This window comes from Hippopotamus amphibius, chromosome 13 (genome assembly GCF_030028045.1).
Source record: "Hippopotamus amphibius kiboko isolate mHipAmp2 chromosome 13, mHipAmp2.hap2, whole genome shotgun sequence".
NCBI classification, from domain to species: Eukaryota; Metazoa; Chordata; class Mammalia; order Artiodactyla; family Hippopotamidae; genus Hippopotamus; species Hippopotamus amphibius.
Window position 1 is genome coordinate 5,408,897 of NC_080198.1, and position 12,522 is coordinate 5,421,418.

Consider the following 12,522-nt stretch of genomic DNA (forward strand, 5'->3'; position numbering starts at 1 on the left):
GGGGAGAGGGTGGTACGTGTGTAATTCAGGCCCTTGGATAGATTCCTGCGTTTGTGTCCATCACGACTTGCATGGTTGTAACAGAAACAGACTTGCGCTGGCTTGGCTTAAAGCACAACGGGGAGTCTGTCGGAAGGGTCCTGGGATGGCTCAGAGAAGCCCTGGGGTCTGGGGGCACACTCTGAGAAGGGCAGGGCCAGGTGCCCTGGGGACCGTGACGGTAGGAGCTGTGGTCCCTTTGCAGCCCTCTGCCATCTACACGCTGGCCTGCTGACTCCGTGACGGTCTCATTTCAGACCCGAGAGTTGGGACAGAATAGCTCCCAACAGCCGAGCCTCTGTCCCACGCCCTCACCAATTCACACAGCCCCAGCGAGGGTCACTGCTCAGAGAAGGGACAGCTTGGGCGGGGGCCGAGCGCACCCCCTCGAGGCTTGCTCACTGTGGATTCGCGTCATTGCGCGGTGTGGCCCCCAGCCTGAAGCAGGAGGCGGCCGACTGGCTTGACCGGATCCGCCCTTGAGCCGGGAGGGCTCTGGCTGGGGGGGGGGGGGGGGGGGGGGGACGGGACTCCGGCAGAGCGTGGGTGCTGGTCAGGCCCCGCGCGGAGGTGCCAGGGAGGCCGCTGGCACTTGGTTCTCCGGCAGGACGGGTGCCCGGCCTGGGGGGAGGGCGTCCTGCCCCGGAGCTGGGCAGGAATAGGAGGATGGGGTCGCCCGTTGGGGTGGGGAAGCCGAACCGCTCCAGCCTGTCTGACGCCAGCCCCCTCCTCCCGCAGAACCGGCCCTCGGTGATCACGTGCGCCTCGGCCAGCGCCCGCAACTGCAACCTCTCGCACTGCCCCATCGCGCACAGCGGCTGCGCGGCCGGCCCGGCCAGCTACCGGAGGGCCCCGAGCTGTGAGTGCCCCGCGCGGACCCGCGGAGGACCGCGAGCCCCTTCCGCGCGCTCCCGCTCCCGGGCAGCTGGCCCCTGGGCCCGTGGCTGAGCGAGGCTGACGCGGTGTTCCCTGAGCCCACGTGCGCGCGGCCTTGTGCTGGGCTGGGGGAGGCGGGGGGGAGCGGCATGTGGGGGGCACGTGGGCTCTGCCGGTACCCGCTGCCGCCGCTTTTCTGAACGTGTGCACCGCCCAGGGCAGCGGGCACGCCGCCCCGTGGTTCAGAGACGTGACCCCCCCCCCCCCCCCCCGGGCCTACCTCTGTCCCCGGGTCCCACCTGACCGCTATCCCGCTCCCCACAGCCGCCACCACCTGCGACCCCGTGGTGGAGGAGCACTTCCGCAGGAGCCTGGGCAAAAACTACAAGGAGCCCGAGCCGGCGCCCAACTCCGTGTCCATCACCGGCTCCGTGGACGACCACTTCGCCAAAGCCCTGGGCGACACGTGGCTCCAGATCAAGGCGGCCAAGGACGGCGCGTCCAGCAGCCCCGAGTCGGCCTCACGCAGGGGCCAGCCCGCCAGCCCCTCCGCCCACATGGTCAGCCACAGCCACTCCCCGTCGGTGGTCTCCTGAAGGGAGCGCAGCCCTCCAAGGCCACGTCCATTTGCATGGTTTGCCTGAGCTTCGAACAGTCAGTGCTTAAATAATGGAAAAATGAAAAAAAAAATGGGGGTGGGGGAGGGAGGGATGGTTTATTCGCAAAAACCACGTCCTCGGGATTTTTGTTAAGGTTTGTACTTGCTTGGTATTGGTACCTGGGGTCCTCAGACGTGATAGCCGTACCTGCGCGTGGAACCTCTGTCCGCTGTCGCCCCTACTCCCTGCCTCGGTTACCAAAGAAGCCTCGATGCAGGTCAGCTGCCCGGCAGGGCCCGGACTCCACGGCTCGCGCTTTCTCAGTCACAGGCCAGGCCACTGGTGACCCAGACGCTTTGTGCTTTTTTTCATTTGCTTCTTGAGACCGGGGCGTGTACGGCTCAGCTTCCAGCCGGCGTGTGTGTGTGTGTGCTTGTGTGTGTGCGTCTACTTGAAGAGAACAGAACTGTCGTGTCTGATTTGCACTATGGGAGAAGGACTCAAGTTGCCTGCCTGACAGCTTTGTGCGAGATGCTAGTACTCTGAGGGCAAACTGCTGAAAAACAGAGGGTTTAAGGATGACACTTCTGACCATTTGTGTGTTTTTTGTTGTTTTAATTTAGACAAAACCGCTTTGGAAGGGGAAGTCTCATGCAGGTTATCGGTCTTTCTCTGTCTAGATTTCAGGTGCTTGCAACTGGACTGCAGACTACCAATCACGGGCATTTTACCTTTTCTAAACACTGCAGTTTGTTAGACTAGAGCTGACGTTGGAGGATTCTGTAGTGCTTTAAACGTGATGCATGTTTTTAATGGGTAAAAATAGCTGGTTTCTATTAATTGTATAGACAGTAAACAAAAATCTTAATACTTACTAGCTTCTTTTCAGAATTCAGTTTATTTTTGTCAGTTACAGTCCTAGATATACTTACTGCTGGTACAGTTGTACTCTAAGATTTGTATTTGATATTCACGTTACTCCCAAGTAGCGCGGGGCCAGCCGGCCCCTGGCAGGCCCTGGACACGGGCGGGCGAGTGGCTGGTCAGCCGCGGAGTAGGATGCTGGAGTCGTGGCTGCAGGCTGACAGCATCAGTTGTTTTTTGCATCCCTGTCTGCTTCTTACTCGCTCCCAGGGGAGCTGAGACGTGTGTCTTCCAGCTTCCCTTGATGCAGAAACTGCTCCCTTGGAACTCTTGGCTGAACAGCAGATCCCGACAATCTGTGATGTGGTATTTTGTACGCCTCCTCGTACGCTGGGGCCAAGGCAGTATACATTCCTCTGACTTTATACAGTTAGGACTGCATTTATTATTGTTTGCTATAGTAATAGCTACACTAACTAGAAATTAGGTGAAGAAGAAAGCATGACAGACCCAGCTGTGGATGTTCGACAGCTGCTCTTTGTTCTGGTAACTGTTTCTATGCCCCTGTCCCTCCCCTGCGCTACCTTCCAGCCTCGCCCACCAGAGGGCTTGAGCAGTCACCTGGCCAGGTGACTCGGGCATGACCACCTCACCTGCGACTCACCAGAGCTCTCGAGGCTGGTTGTCAGTATGAGGAAAAAATACAGGTTAGCTGGTTAATTTTGAAAATTGGCATTGGGTGAACAGGCAGGAGGACGGGCTCTTGCAGCCACGGGGTGGCTGCAGGTCTTTGAAAACGCGGGAGGAAAGCCTCTCCCTCTGGACCCCGCACGCGTTTCCCTCCCACTTAACTGGGCTTCCAGGCTTTTGCATTCAGGCCCCTATATTTTCTGTAGGAAAAAATCGTTGAGAACACTTTTTTTATATAGGTAACTTTAAGACCATCATTACGCTGTGCGTAAAGAATGTACAGAGAAATTTGTAGGTATTTTTTGAAGAACAATTAATTTGTTAATGATATGTAGCTATTTAATTTTTCCCTTTCCTATTGTAATCATTCATATTTTTTTTGTTTGGAAAAAAAAGTTGATCTTTTTTTTGTCGTAGATTTGTCTGTAAAAGTGCAGGAACACAGTTATTCTATGAGAACACTGCATCTGCCTTAATAGCCACTAGTTTGTTACTGCTACAGGCTACTGAGCGTTGCCCCAGGAAAACAACCCCACTGCCAGCGGCTCTGTGCAGAACGGGCTCCTCACATGCCCACGTCCGCCAGCGAGGCCGTCGCTTTGGGAGGGACGGTGGCGCTGAGGGCCAGGTCCCCAGTGCGCTGACCTATCTGGGATAGGCGGTACCTGGGAGGGGCCTCAGGCAGGAAACCAAACGGTCACCAGGAAGAGACACTCCCTGGCCTCGGGGGGCACAGAGAGGTTCTCCACAGAGCCACGCCATCTGCAGTGCGTCCTGACCATTCTCTCCATGTTTGTAAATCTGTAATATACCATTCTCTGTGGCCTGTTTTTCCTGGAAGAAGAAGAAAAAAAAAAAGGTTTGGCAGGCCATCTTTTTTTTGTACTTAAAAGTAGCCTTAAGAACAATAATAAAGTGCTCTTAAACCACAGCCTGCGTGTGTGATCCTTGGGTCCTGCAGTGCCAGAGCCAGGCGGGGCGGGGCCTTCGCTGGAAGCCCCGGGGAGGATGGGGCGGGCTCAGCAGCCCTGCCCTGTGTGCAGTGGCCTCCAATGTTTTCATTTTAACTCTGTGAGAAGCATTATTTAAAGCCTAAGCTACAGAAATCCAACTCCTGTACGAGTCAGCCTCAGATTCAGCTTTGACTTTGGTTCCAGGCCCAAGACAAGAGATGACACCACAAACATAAGTGTGTAAAGCGCCCCGCTCCTGGTGTCCATGCCCAGCTCTGTGGCTGTCATGGACGTGCACACCCAGGATGTGGAGGAAATCAGCCTGAGTGGCCCACAGCAGAGCCCATCTGAACCCTCTCACCAGCCCTGATGGACACCTGACCACCGACGCCACCCCCCCGTGGAGTCGGGGCTTCCAAGCCACCACCAGGGAGGACCCTGGCATGGGAAGACGTAGCTCCCCGCGTGCTGCAGGAGGCTCTCGTGTGGGGTCTGAGGCCTCCTCTGGGCCTTGGGTGTCCACATGGGCAGGAGGGGCCCCACCCAGACAGCTTCGAGGACCTGTCCCTGCGTCTTTCCACCAGCTCAAAGCAGCAGCAGCAACTTCTTTCCTCCCCTGAGCAGGGAGGCACAGATGCTGTGTCTGCGGCTGAGGACAGGCCCGGAGGTGGAGCAAGTGTCTGGGCAGCAGCCCCGTCCTCGGTGGCGTTCCGGGTTCGCTGGGACAAGTGTGGTCCCTGCTGTCCCGCACAGGGCTCAGCTCTCCTGCCTCCCCCTCCAGCAGGCCGAGCTGTCGAGCGCCGACAAGAACCCCAGCGCTCACGGCTGCCTGGGGCCCGATGGCTGCTGGAAGGCGCTGTTTCTCACTTCCCCACCTGGTCTGTGTTGGGCCAGCTCCTCCCTGTCCTCCTTCCACCCCACGGGGGTCACAGCCAGAAGGATCCCGGGAGCCTGAGTACCAAACACTGGTGACACAAAGAAAGAACCGCTCGTGGAGGGAACCGAGTCCCAGATCACTGGCAGTGCCGAAGCCAAGGTTATTATTTAGCTCAGTACCAGTGGGATCATGAATCATAAGAAATGGAGAACACCAGAAGCTCCTGGACAGCGGAGAGAGGGCCCCCAGTCCTCAAGGTATAGAGACGAGGGGACCGGAAAGGCCGGAGGGGCCCGGGGCCCAGAATCAGCGGTCCTGGGGGCGGCGTCCTGTTCCAGAGACTGAGCCCCTCGGCGGGCAGCCAGGGAGGGCGGGCGTGTCAGACGGTCTCGTCGTCGCTCATGTCCCAGATCTGCGTGGAGAAGGGGAGGAGACATTCAGAGTGTTCACGCGTCCCGTGAGGCCGTCGCAGAGCCGTGCAGCTGTGGCAACGGGCAGAAGGAACACGGCTGCCACCTGCAGTGACCGGCTATGCGCCTCAGCCCCCTTGTCGCTAAGGGACTGAGCCCCATTTCTTGTTCAACACAACCGCGTCTCAGGGCCCTGTGGTCACTTGCCTAAGGCCTCCCTGGTGAGCGAGCCGCCCAGTGGCGGGGCTGGGATTTGGACCAGGCTGCGTGGACCCTCGCGCCGCTGCAGCATCCCTGCCCCGCCCAGTCCCCACTGGCCGCCGCCACGCCTCCAGGCTACGCCCGCGCGCCGCCGGCCCTGAGCAACGGGGAGGGGGCGCTGCCTGCTGGCCCCCACAGCCCCAGCTCTTTTCTGTGCCATTGGCGTGAGCGCCCGGGAGAAAGCCCAAAGCCAGCCCAGAGGCCCTGGGGGCTCCTTGCACCCAGGGGCGTGGGTCCCTGAACTCAGGCCTGCAGACTTGCAGAATTCCTAGAACGGGTTGCAAAAGGCCACCTCAGTGCTAGCAGAGCCGAGGGAAGGGACACTGTGTTTACACGAGGCTGGCCCGGGGAGCTGGGGAGGCCCGGCCAAGGTAAATATCAATACCAGTTTGCCTTTCAGCGTCAGGGATGTGGAAGATAGAAGGAAATTTCCTCTCTCCTGGGGCCAAGGGCTGGTGGTGGGTGTGCCTCTCACACACACCCTCCCTTCTACACACACCCTGCTGTCCAAGGACACTGGGATGAGACCACAAAGGTCCAGACGCCCGAAGGAGTGGGGACGGTGCGGAGAGGCTGAGGCCCAGCGGCCTGAGGGTGGCCCGGCGGCCCTGCCCTTCTCCCGGCCAGGCTCCCCACCAGATCACCTCAGCAAGGCTCGAAACAGACCCCTGGGCCTGCCCCCTCGGGTGGCAGGGGGAGTGGGTGGCACAGGGGTGCTTGCCTGTCCAACGAAGGCCGCACCCGACACCCCTCCGGTTCTGCCCATCTGAGTGGGGAAAGGAGCCACCAGAGGGCTCGCTGGCGCAGCTCATTTATTCCTTCACTTCTCGTTCGACAAACACATGCTTGTGGAGCCCCTCCCTGTGCCACGTGCTGTGCAGACCTGCGAGGTGCAGATGGAAGCAGGCTCAGAGAGGGAAGTCAGCTAGCCCACGGATCACACAGCAAGTGAGGTACAGCGCTGGGAGCACAGGTGAGAGGGAAAGGGTATGTGAATGAAAAGGCCACCTGGGCGGCAGGGCTGGGGCGGGCCGCGTGGAGGAGACAGGGCCAGGCCAAGACGAGGCGGGTGAGCCCGGTGGGCCACAGCCCTCCACGTCCTCCTGCCCAGCCTCCGGGGAGGGGGGCCGCCCACCAGGGCTGGGCAGAGTCCGTGTCCGTGAGCAATGCCCTCTGTGAACAGGCAGCCAGGACGGTTCATGGGACCCTGGGGGGCCAGGCCCAGGGCAGGGCTTCCGTGGAAACTCAGGAGCCTCCGTCCATTCTGCCAGCCTTCTTGCTGGCTGTCAGCTCTGGGGAAGGGTCCCCTGCACGCAGCAGTGGAGGGAGAGCTGGCCTGGGTGTGGGCAGCGGGGGGGGCTCCTGGCTCTCCTCCTTGCTCCTGGCACTGCTTCGGCCGCACAGGGCATCAAGGGAGACACCCAGAGGGCTTATCGTGATGAGGCTACAGAAGGTGGGTGACAGGGAGGGCCATGCATTCTACAGAACGTCTTCTCTGGGCCCGAGATGGGGTTTCTCTGCTAGGGCAGCCAGTCCTTTTGCCATTGGCTGGGCTCAGGAGGGCAGCAGCAGTCTTAATTGTAAACCTTGAGAAACTTCAGCCTCAACAAATACTGTATGATTTCACTTAACATGGAGAATCTAAAAAGAGCCAAACTCATAGAACCACAGAGGGGATGGATGGTTGCTACGGCCTGGAGGGAATGGGGAGATGGTCACAGGGTACAAGCTTTCAGTTATAAGAAGCATACATTCTGAGGATCTAGTGTACAGCCTACTGACTATAGTTTATAGTACTGAGGGCTTTGCTAAGAGAGGGCTTCCCAGGTGGCACAGTGGTTAAGGATCCTCCTGCCAATGCAGGGGACATGGGTTTGATCCCTGGTCCGGGAAGATCCCACATGCCATGGAGCAACTAAGCCTGTGCACCACAACTACTGAGCCTGTGCTCCAGAGCCCACGAGCCACAACTATTAAGTCCATGGGTCACAATTACTGAAGCCCACACACCTAGAGCCTGTGCTCTGCAACAAGAGAAGCCCGTGCACCACAATGAAGAGTAGTCCCTCCTCTCTGCAACTAGAGAAAGCTTGTGCGCCGCAACGAAGACCCAACACAGCCAAAATAATAAATAAATGTGTGTGTGTGTGTGTGTGTTTAATTTGCTAAGAGGGTAGATCTTCAGTGTTCTTACACAAATGAAAACGGCGTGAGGTGAAGGACGTTTTAACTTGATTGTGGTCATTTCACAAGGCGTATGTATATTAAATGATCACACTGTATATACCTTTAAAAAAAATCCCATGTACAACCTAACTGTACACAGTTTTAATTTGTTAGCCATTCCTCAATAAAGTTGGGGGTGGGGGGAAACTTAAGCCTCATCTCCTCCTAGACTGTGGACTCCCAGGTTAGTCTGTTCCCTGCTAGGTCCGGAGCCTTTCCACACACCACCTGGGGAAGAGGGGGCCCATGAATGTCCTCTTAGTGAATAAAGGTGGTAATACATTGGCAAAGATTTTAAAAGTGTTACCACTCAGTGCTGGCAAGGGTATGGTGAGATACTTCCGGGAGGAGTATACATTGGTACCACATTTTGTAAAAGAAGAGATTTGGCAATATGTAACACAAAGCTTTAAACATGTTCGTACCCTAAGGAAGAGATAAATGATCTTTTTGCAGATGATATGTAAGTGTATCCTAGAAAACCCAAGAAAATAAATGAATACAGACAATAATGAGTATTCATTAAGATAGCAAGATATGAAATTAACCACACTAAATTATAGCCTTCTTGTATACAAACGACATCCAGTTAGAAAACATAATGAAAGAGAAGAACCCATTATAAGAGCAATGAAAAAGATAAATTACTAGGGAATAAACCTAACATGAAATGTACATCTTTATGGAGAAAATCCTTCGAAACAGTCCTGTAATAGTCCTCACAAGAATTATATGAAAAGTAAACTGGGATAAATGGGGATACACCCTGTGTTTTTGCATGGGACAATTCAACATCAGTAAAGATGTCAGCTTTCCCAAGTAAACATATAAATTTAACACAATCTCAATTTTTAAAAAAAATCAAGTATCTTTCCTGGAGCTCGACAAGCTGGTTTTAAAGTTTATGTGGAAAAAGAAATAAGCAAGTATATCTAAGCAAATCTTTGAGTATGAAGAGAGCAGTGAGGCGGTTCCCCTACTCTGTGTTTAAACATGTCATAAAGTCTGTAATTTAGAGGGTTGTGTCAGCAGCAACAAAGACAGATGGGCCAGGGGAACCAAGTGAGTCGAGAAACAGAACAGGATATAATGTCCAAATACATAGGAAATTTAGTATTTTAATAATAAAGGTCTGGGGAATGTGATCTCAAATCGTTAGAAAAATATGAGCCTTTAAACAAATGACATAGGGACAACTGCAGAGTCTTTTGCAAAAAGATAAAATTGATTCCATGCCTCACTGTGTCTCAGAATCAACTCCACATGGAACAGAGATTTAAATGTAAAAAAATGAAACCATTCAAATACTAGACACAAACATGGGTGAATTTCTTTATAACTTGGGAGCGGGGAGCCTGTGATTGAAAATCTATAAACAGTAAAAACAGACACAGTGGATTATGTAAGACACATGCAAGGAATTTTGCATGGAAAAAACAATATAAGCAAAGTTGAAAAGACAAATGACACACTGGGTGAAAACGTCACAACACACCATGAAGGGCTTATCTCCCTCACATATAAATAGCTCTTAAAATCAAGAAGAAAAAGACAAACTGATAAAACCAACCAACCAACCAAACAGGCCAAAGACATGGGCAGTTTACAAAAAAAGATAAGTAGCTTTTATACATAAGAAAAAGGTGTTCGACCTTACTTAGGATAAAAGAAACGCTAAAATTTCTTAGGACACAAAATTCAAAACTTCTGGTCTCTGAAAGACACCACTATGAAAATGAAAAGGCAAACCACAGACTAGGAGACGGTATCCACACTGTACATAAAGAGGACTCAAATCCAGAAGATACAAAGAACACTTCCAGCTCAATAATTAAGAAATAACCTGATTTTAAAAAAGTGGCAAAAGATTTGAACAAACATTTCACAAAAGAGGATATACAATGGTAATAAGAACCTGAAAAGACGCTCAGCATCCTTAGTTTTCAGGGGAATGCATACACCACAAAGAGATGGCCAAAGAGCACGTGAAAAGATGTTAAACGTCACTCATTATTAGAGAAATGCAAATCAAAACCACAGTGACGTACCACCTCACACAGGTCAGAGTGGCCATCAGCGAAAAAGTCTACAAACAGTAAATGCTGGAGAGGATGTGGAGAAAAAGGAACCCTCCTACACAGCTGATGGGAGTGTAAATCAGTACAGTCACTATGGAGAATGGTACAGAGTCCTTAAAAAACTAAATACAGAACTACCTTATGATCCAGCAATCCCACTATCTGGAGAAAACCATAATTCAAAGAGACACATGCACCCCAATGTTCACTACAGCACTATCTACAATAGCCAGGACATGGAAGCCACCTAAATGTCCATCGACAGAGGAGTGGATAAAGAAGATGTGCATATATACAATGGAATATTAGCCATAAAAAAAGGACAAAATAATGCTATTTGCAGTGACATGGATGGACCTAGAGATTGTTACAGTGAGTGAAATCAGTCAGAGAAAGACAAATATCATATGATATTTTTGGGGGAATCTAAAAAAAAAAATGGCACAAATAGAGTCAGATGTAGAAGACAAACATGAGTACTAGGGGGAAAGGGCGGGGGGAAGGATAAACGGAGAGGTTGTGATTGACATATACACACTATCTAGAAAACATATCTAATAAGGAACTCTACTCAATACTCTGTAATGACCTATATGGGAAAAGAATCTTAAAAAGAGTGGATATATGTATACGTATAACGGATTCACTTTGCTGCACAGCAGAAACTAACACAACATTCTAAATCACCTACACGCCAACGAACATTTTAAAAGATAAAAATAAACTACAAAGAGATGGCACACCTCACCTTCTAGAATGGCCCGTGAGAAACTGGCTAGCAGCACCACAGGTCTGCGAGAATGTGGAGTGGCAGGAACGCGCCTGCTGCTGCTCACGGGCATGGAAATGGCACAGCCGCTCAGGAGAAAGGCCTGGCGACTGGTCAAGTCCACACACACATCACATGCGCCCCAGCGACTCCACTCCCGTTTACCCCAAAGGAATGCAGACACAGGGCAGCAAAAGGACTGTGCAAGATTGCTCATGGCGGCTTTATTCAAAATAGGCAGAGACTAGACCCAACCCAAATACCCCTCGACAGGCAAACAGAGGTGCACAGAGTGGACACTGCTCACCATCAAAGGAACCAGCTGGCCAGCAAGGTGCACAGCAGTGTGCACACATCTCAGCATCGCTATGCTGGGTCCAGGGAGTCGGACACAGTCTCCATGCTGTGTCCATCCACTTAGATGACACTCTCATCAGTGGTGACAGAAAGTAGATCATTTGCCACACTCAGCAAACTATAAACTTTGGACGGGTACATGTTGTATTATATGTAAATTGTGCTTCAATAAAGTTGACAGTTTTTAAAAAGAACATTTTTCACTTCCTGGATTGGCAAAACCCCCAAAGCTTGACAGTACAAGCGTTGTGAGAAAACAGTACCCTCCTGTAACACTGCTAGGACAGACGTGGTCTTGACCCACAGATGAAAACGTGGCAGCATCCAACAGAACTGTTTACGTGTTAACTCTCGACTCAACAAGCTCATTCTTTATAAACTTTGCAAAAATAAACAGGAATAAGCCAGAAATTAAAGTAAATGGCTACCTATGGGGGGAGGGGTGGGGGGAGTGGACGTGAGGCTGCTCTGAGCACACAGGCTCACTTTAGAGTCAAGTATATGTTTCATGTATTTAAAAAACTAAAAAGGAAAATAACCAAAAGCACAGCAACAAAACCAAGAGAGAAATTGGGCTTCATCAAAATAAAACACTTTTGTGCAAAGGACACTGTAAAGAAAGTGAAAAGACAACTCAGTGAGAGAAAATACTGCAACGTATCTGATAAGGAACTTGTATCTAGACCACTGATGACTCAATAACAAAAAGACAAATAACTCATTTTTTTAAACGGGCAAAGGAGATGAACTGACGTTTCTCCAGAAAAGACAGATAATGGCTGAAGAGCAAATAAAAAAAACACTTGATCCTCATTAGGCATCAGGACAGTACAAGTCAGAACCACAAGGAGATTACACTTTGCACCCATTAGGATGGCTTTAATCAAACGTCAGATGGTAACAAGTGTTGGTGAAGATTTGGAGAAACTGGAAATGTAAAATGGTGCAGCCACTTTGGAAAGCAGTCTGGCAGCTCATCAAAAAGTTAAAATTACCAAATGGCCCAGAAATTCCAGTCCTGGGTGTATACCCAAGGGAAGTAAGAACGCTTGTGCACATAAAAACTTGTACATGAATATTCATAGCACTATTTATAAAAAGTGGAAACAACCCAAATGTCCACCAAGTGATGAATGGAAACTGTGGTCTCTCCCTACAATGGAATATTATTTGGTCAAACACCCGCCTGCGCTCTGTCTTCTCAAGAGCCTGAGGACGCTGGTGTGACCGTCCCCTTTTACAAAGGGAGCAACTCCAGTGTAGAGGACGCCCACGGCCGACAGCACACACAGGAAGCACAGCTGACCCTGGGCAGCAGAGGCCGGGCCAGCCGGCCTGGGGCCACGCCCTGTGTGCCAGCCTAACAGGACGTCGGTCCAGGGAGCAGGCCTCTGTCCTTCATCGTCTTTTAGAAAGAATTGTGCTCAACAGTAAGGGAATGGTGAGATAAAGCAGAAAACGCCTCTGCTGTACCCCTTACTAGCTTGGCTTCCTTGACAGGTTACCTAACTTCCTTTGCACGT

General features: G+C 51.9%; 2 protein-coding genes across 15 annotated transcripts in view; one reads left to right on the top strand and one right to left on the bottom strand.

Moving 5' to 3' along the window:
* Positions 1-3,999, top strand: part of VGLL4 (vestigial like family member 4) — a 157,344-nt gene extending 153,345 nt beyond the window's left edge. For all 6 annotated transcript variants that reach the window (XM_057705424.1, XM_057705426.1, XM_057705427.1 and 3 more), the window contains 2 exons: positions 778-898; positions 1,240-3,999. In XM_057705424.1, the coding sequence (XP_057561407.1) occupies positions 778-898; positions 1,240-1,511 (393 nt within the window). In that variant the 3' untranslated portion in view covers positions 1,512-3,999. The remainder of the gene's footprint in view (positions 1-777; positions 899-1,239) is intronic.
* A 1,039-nt stretch (positions 4,000-5,038) lies between these two features.
* The window catches only part of ATG7 (autophagy related 7), a 330,637-nt gene continuing 323,153 nt past the window's right edge, over positions 5,039-12,522 (bottom strand). For all 9 annotated transcript variants that reach the window (XM_057705407.1, XM_057705404.1, XM_057705399.1 and 6 more), the window contains one exon: positions 5,039-5,310. In XM_057705407.1, coding sequence (XP_057561390.1) covers positions 5,278-5,310 — 33 coding nt within the window. In that variant the 3' untranslated portion in view covers positions 5,039-5,277. The remainder of the gene's footprint in view (positions 5,311-12,522) is intronic.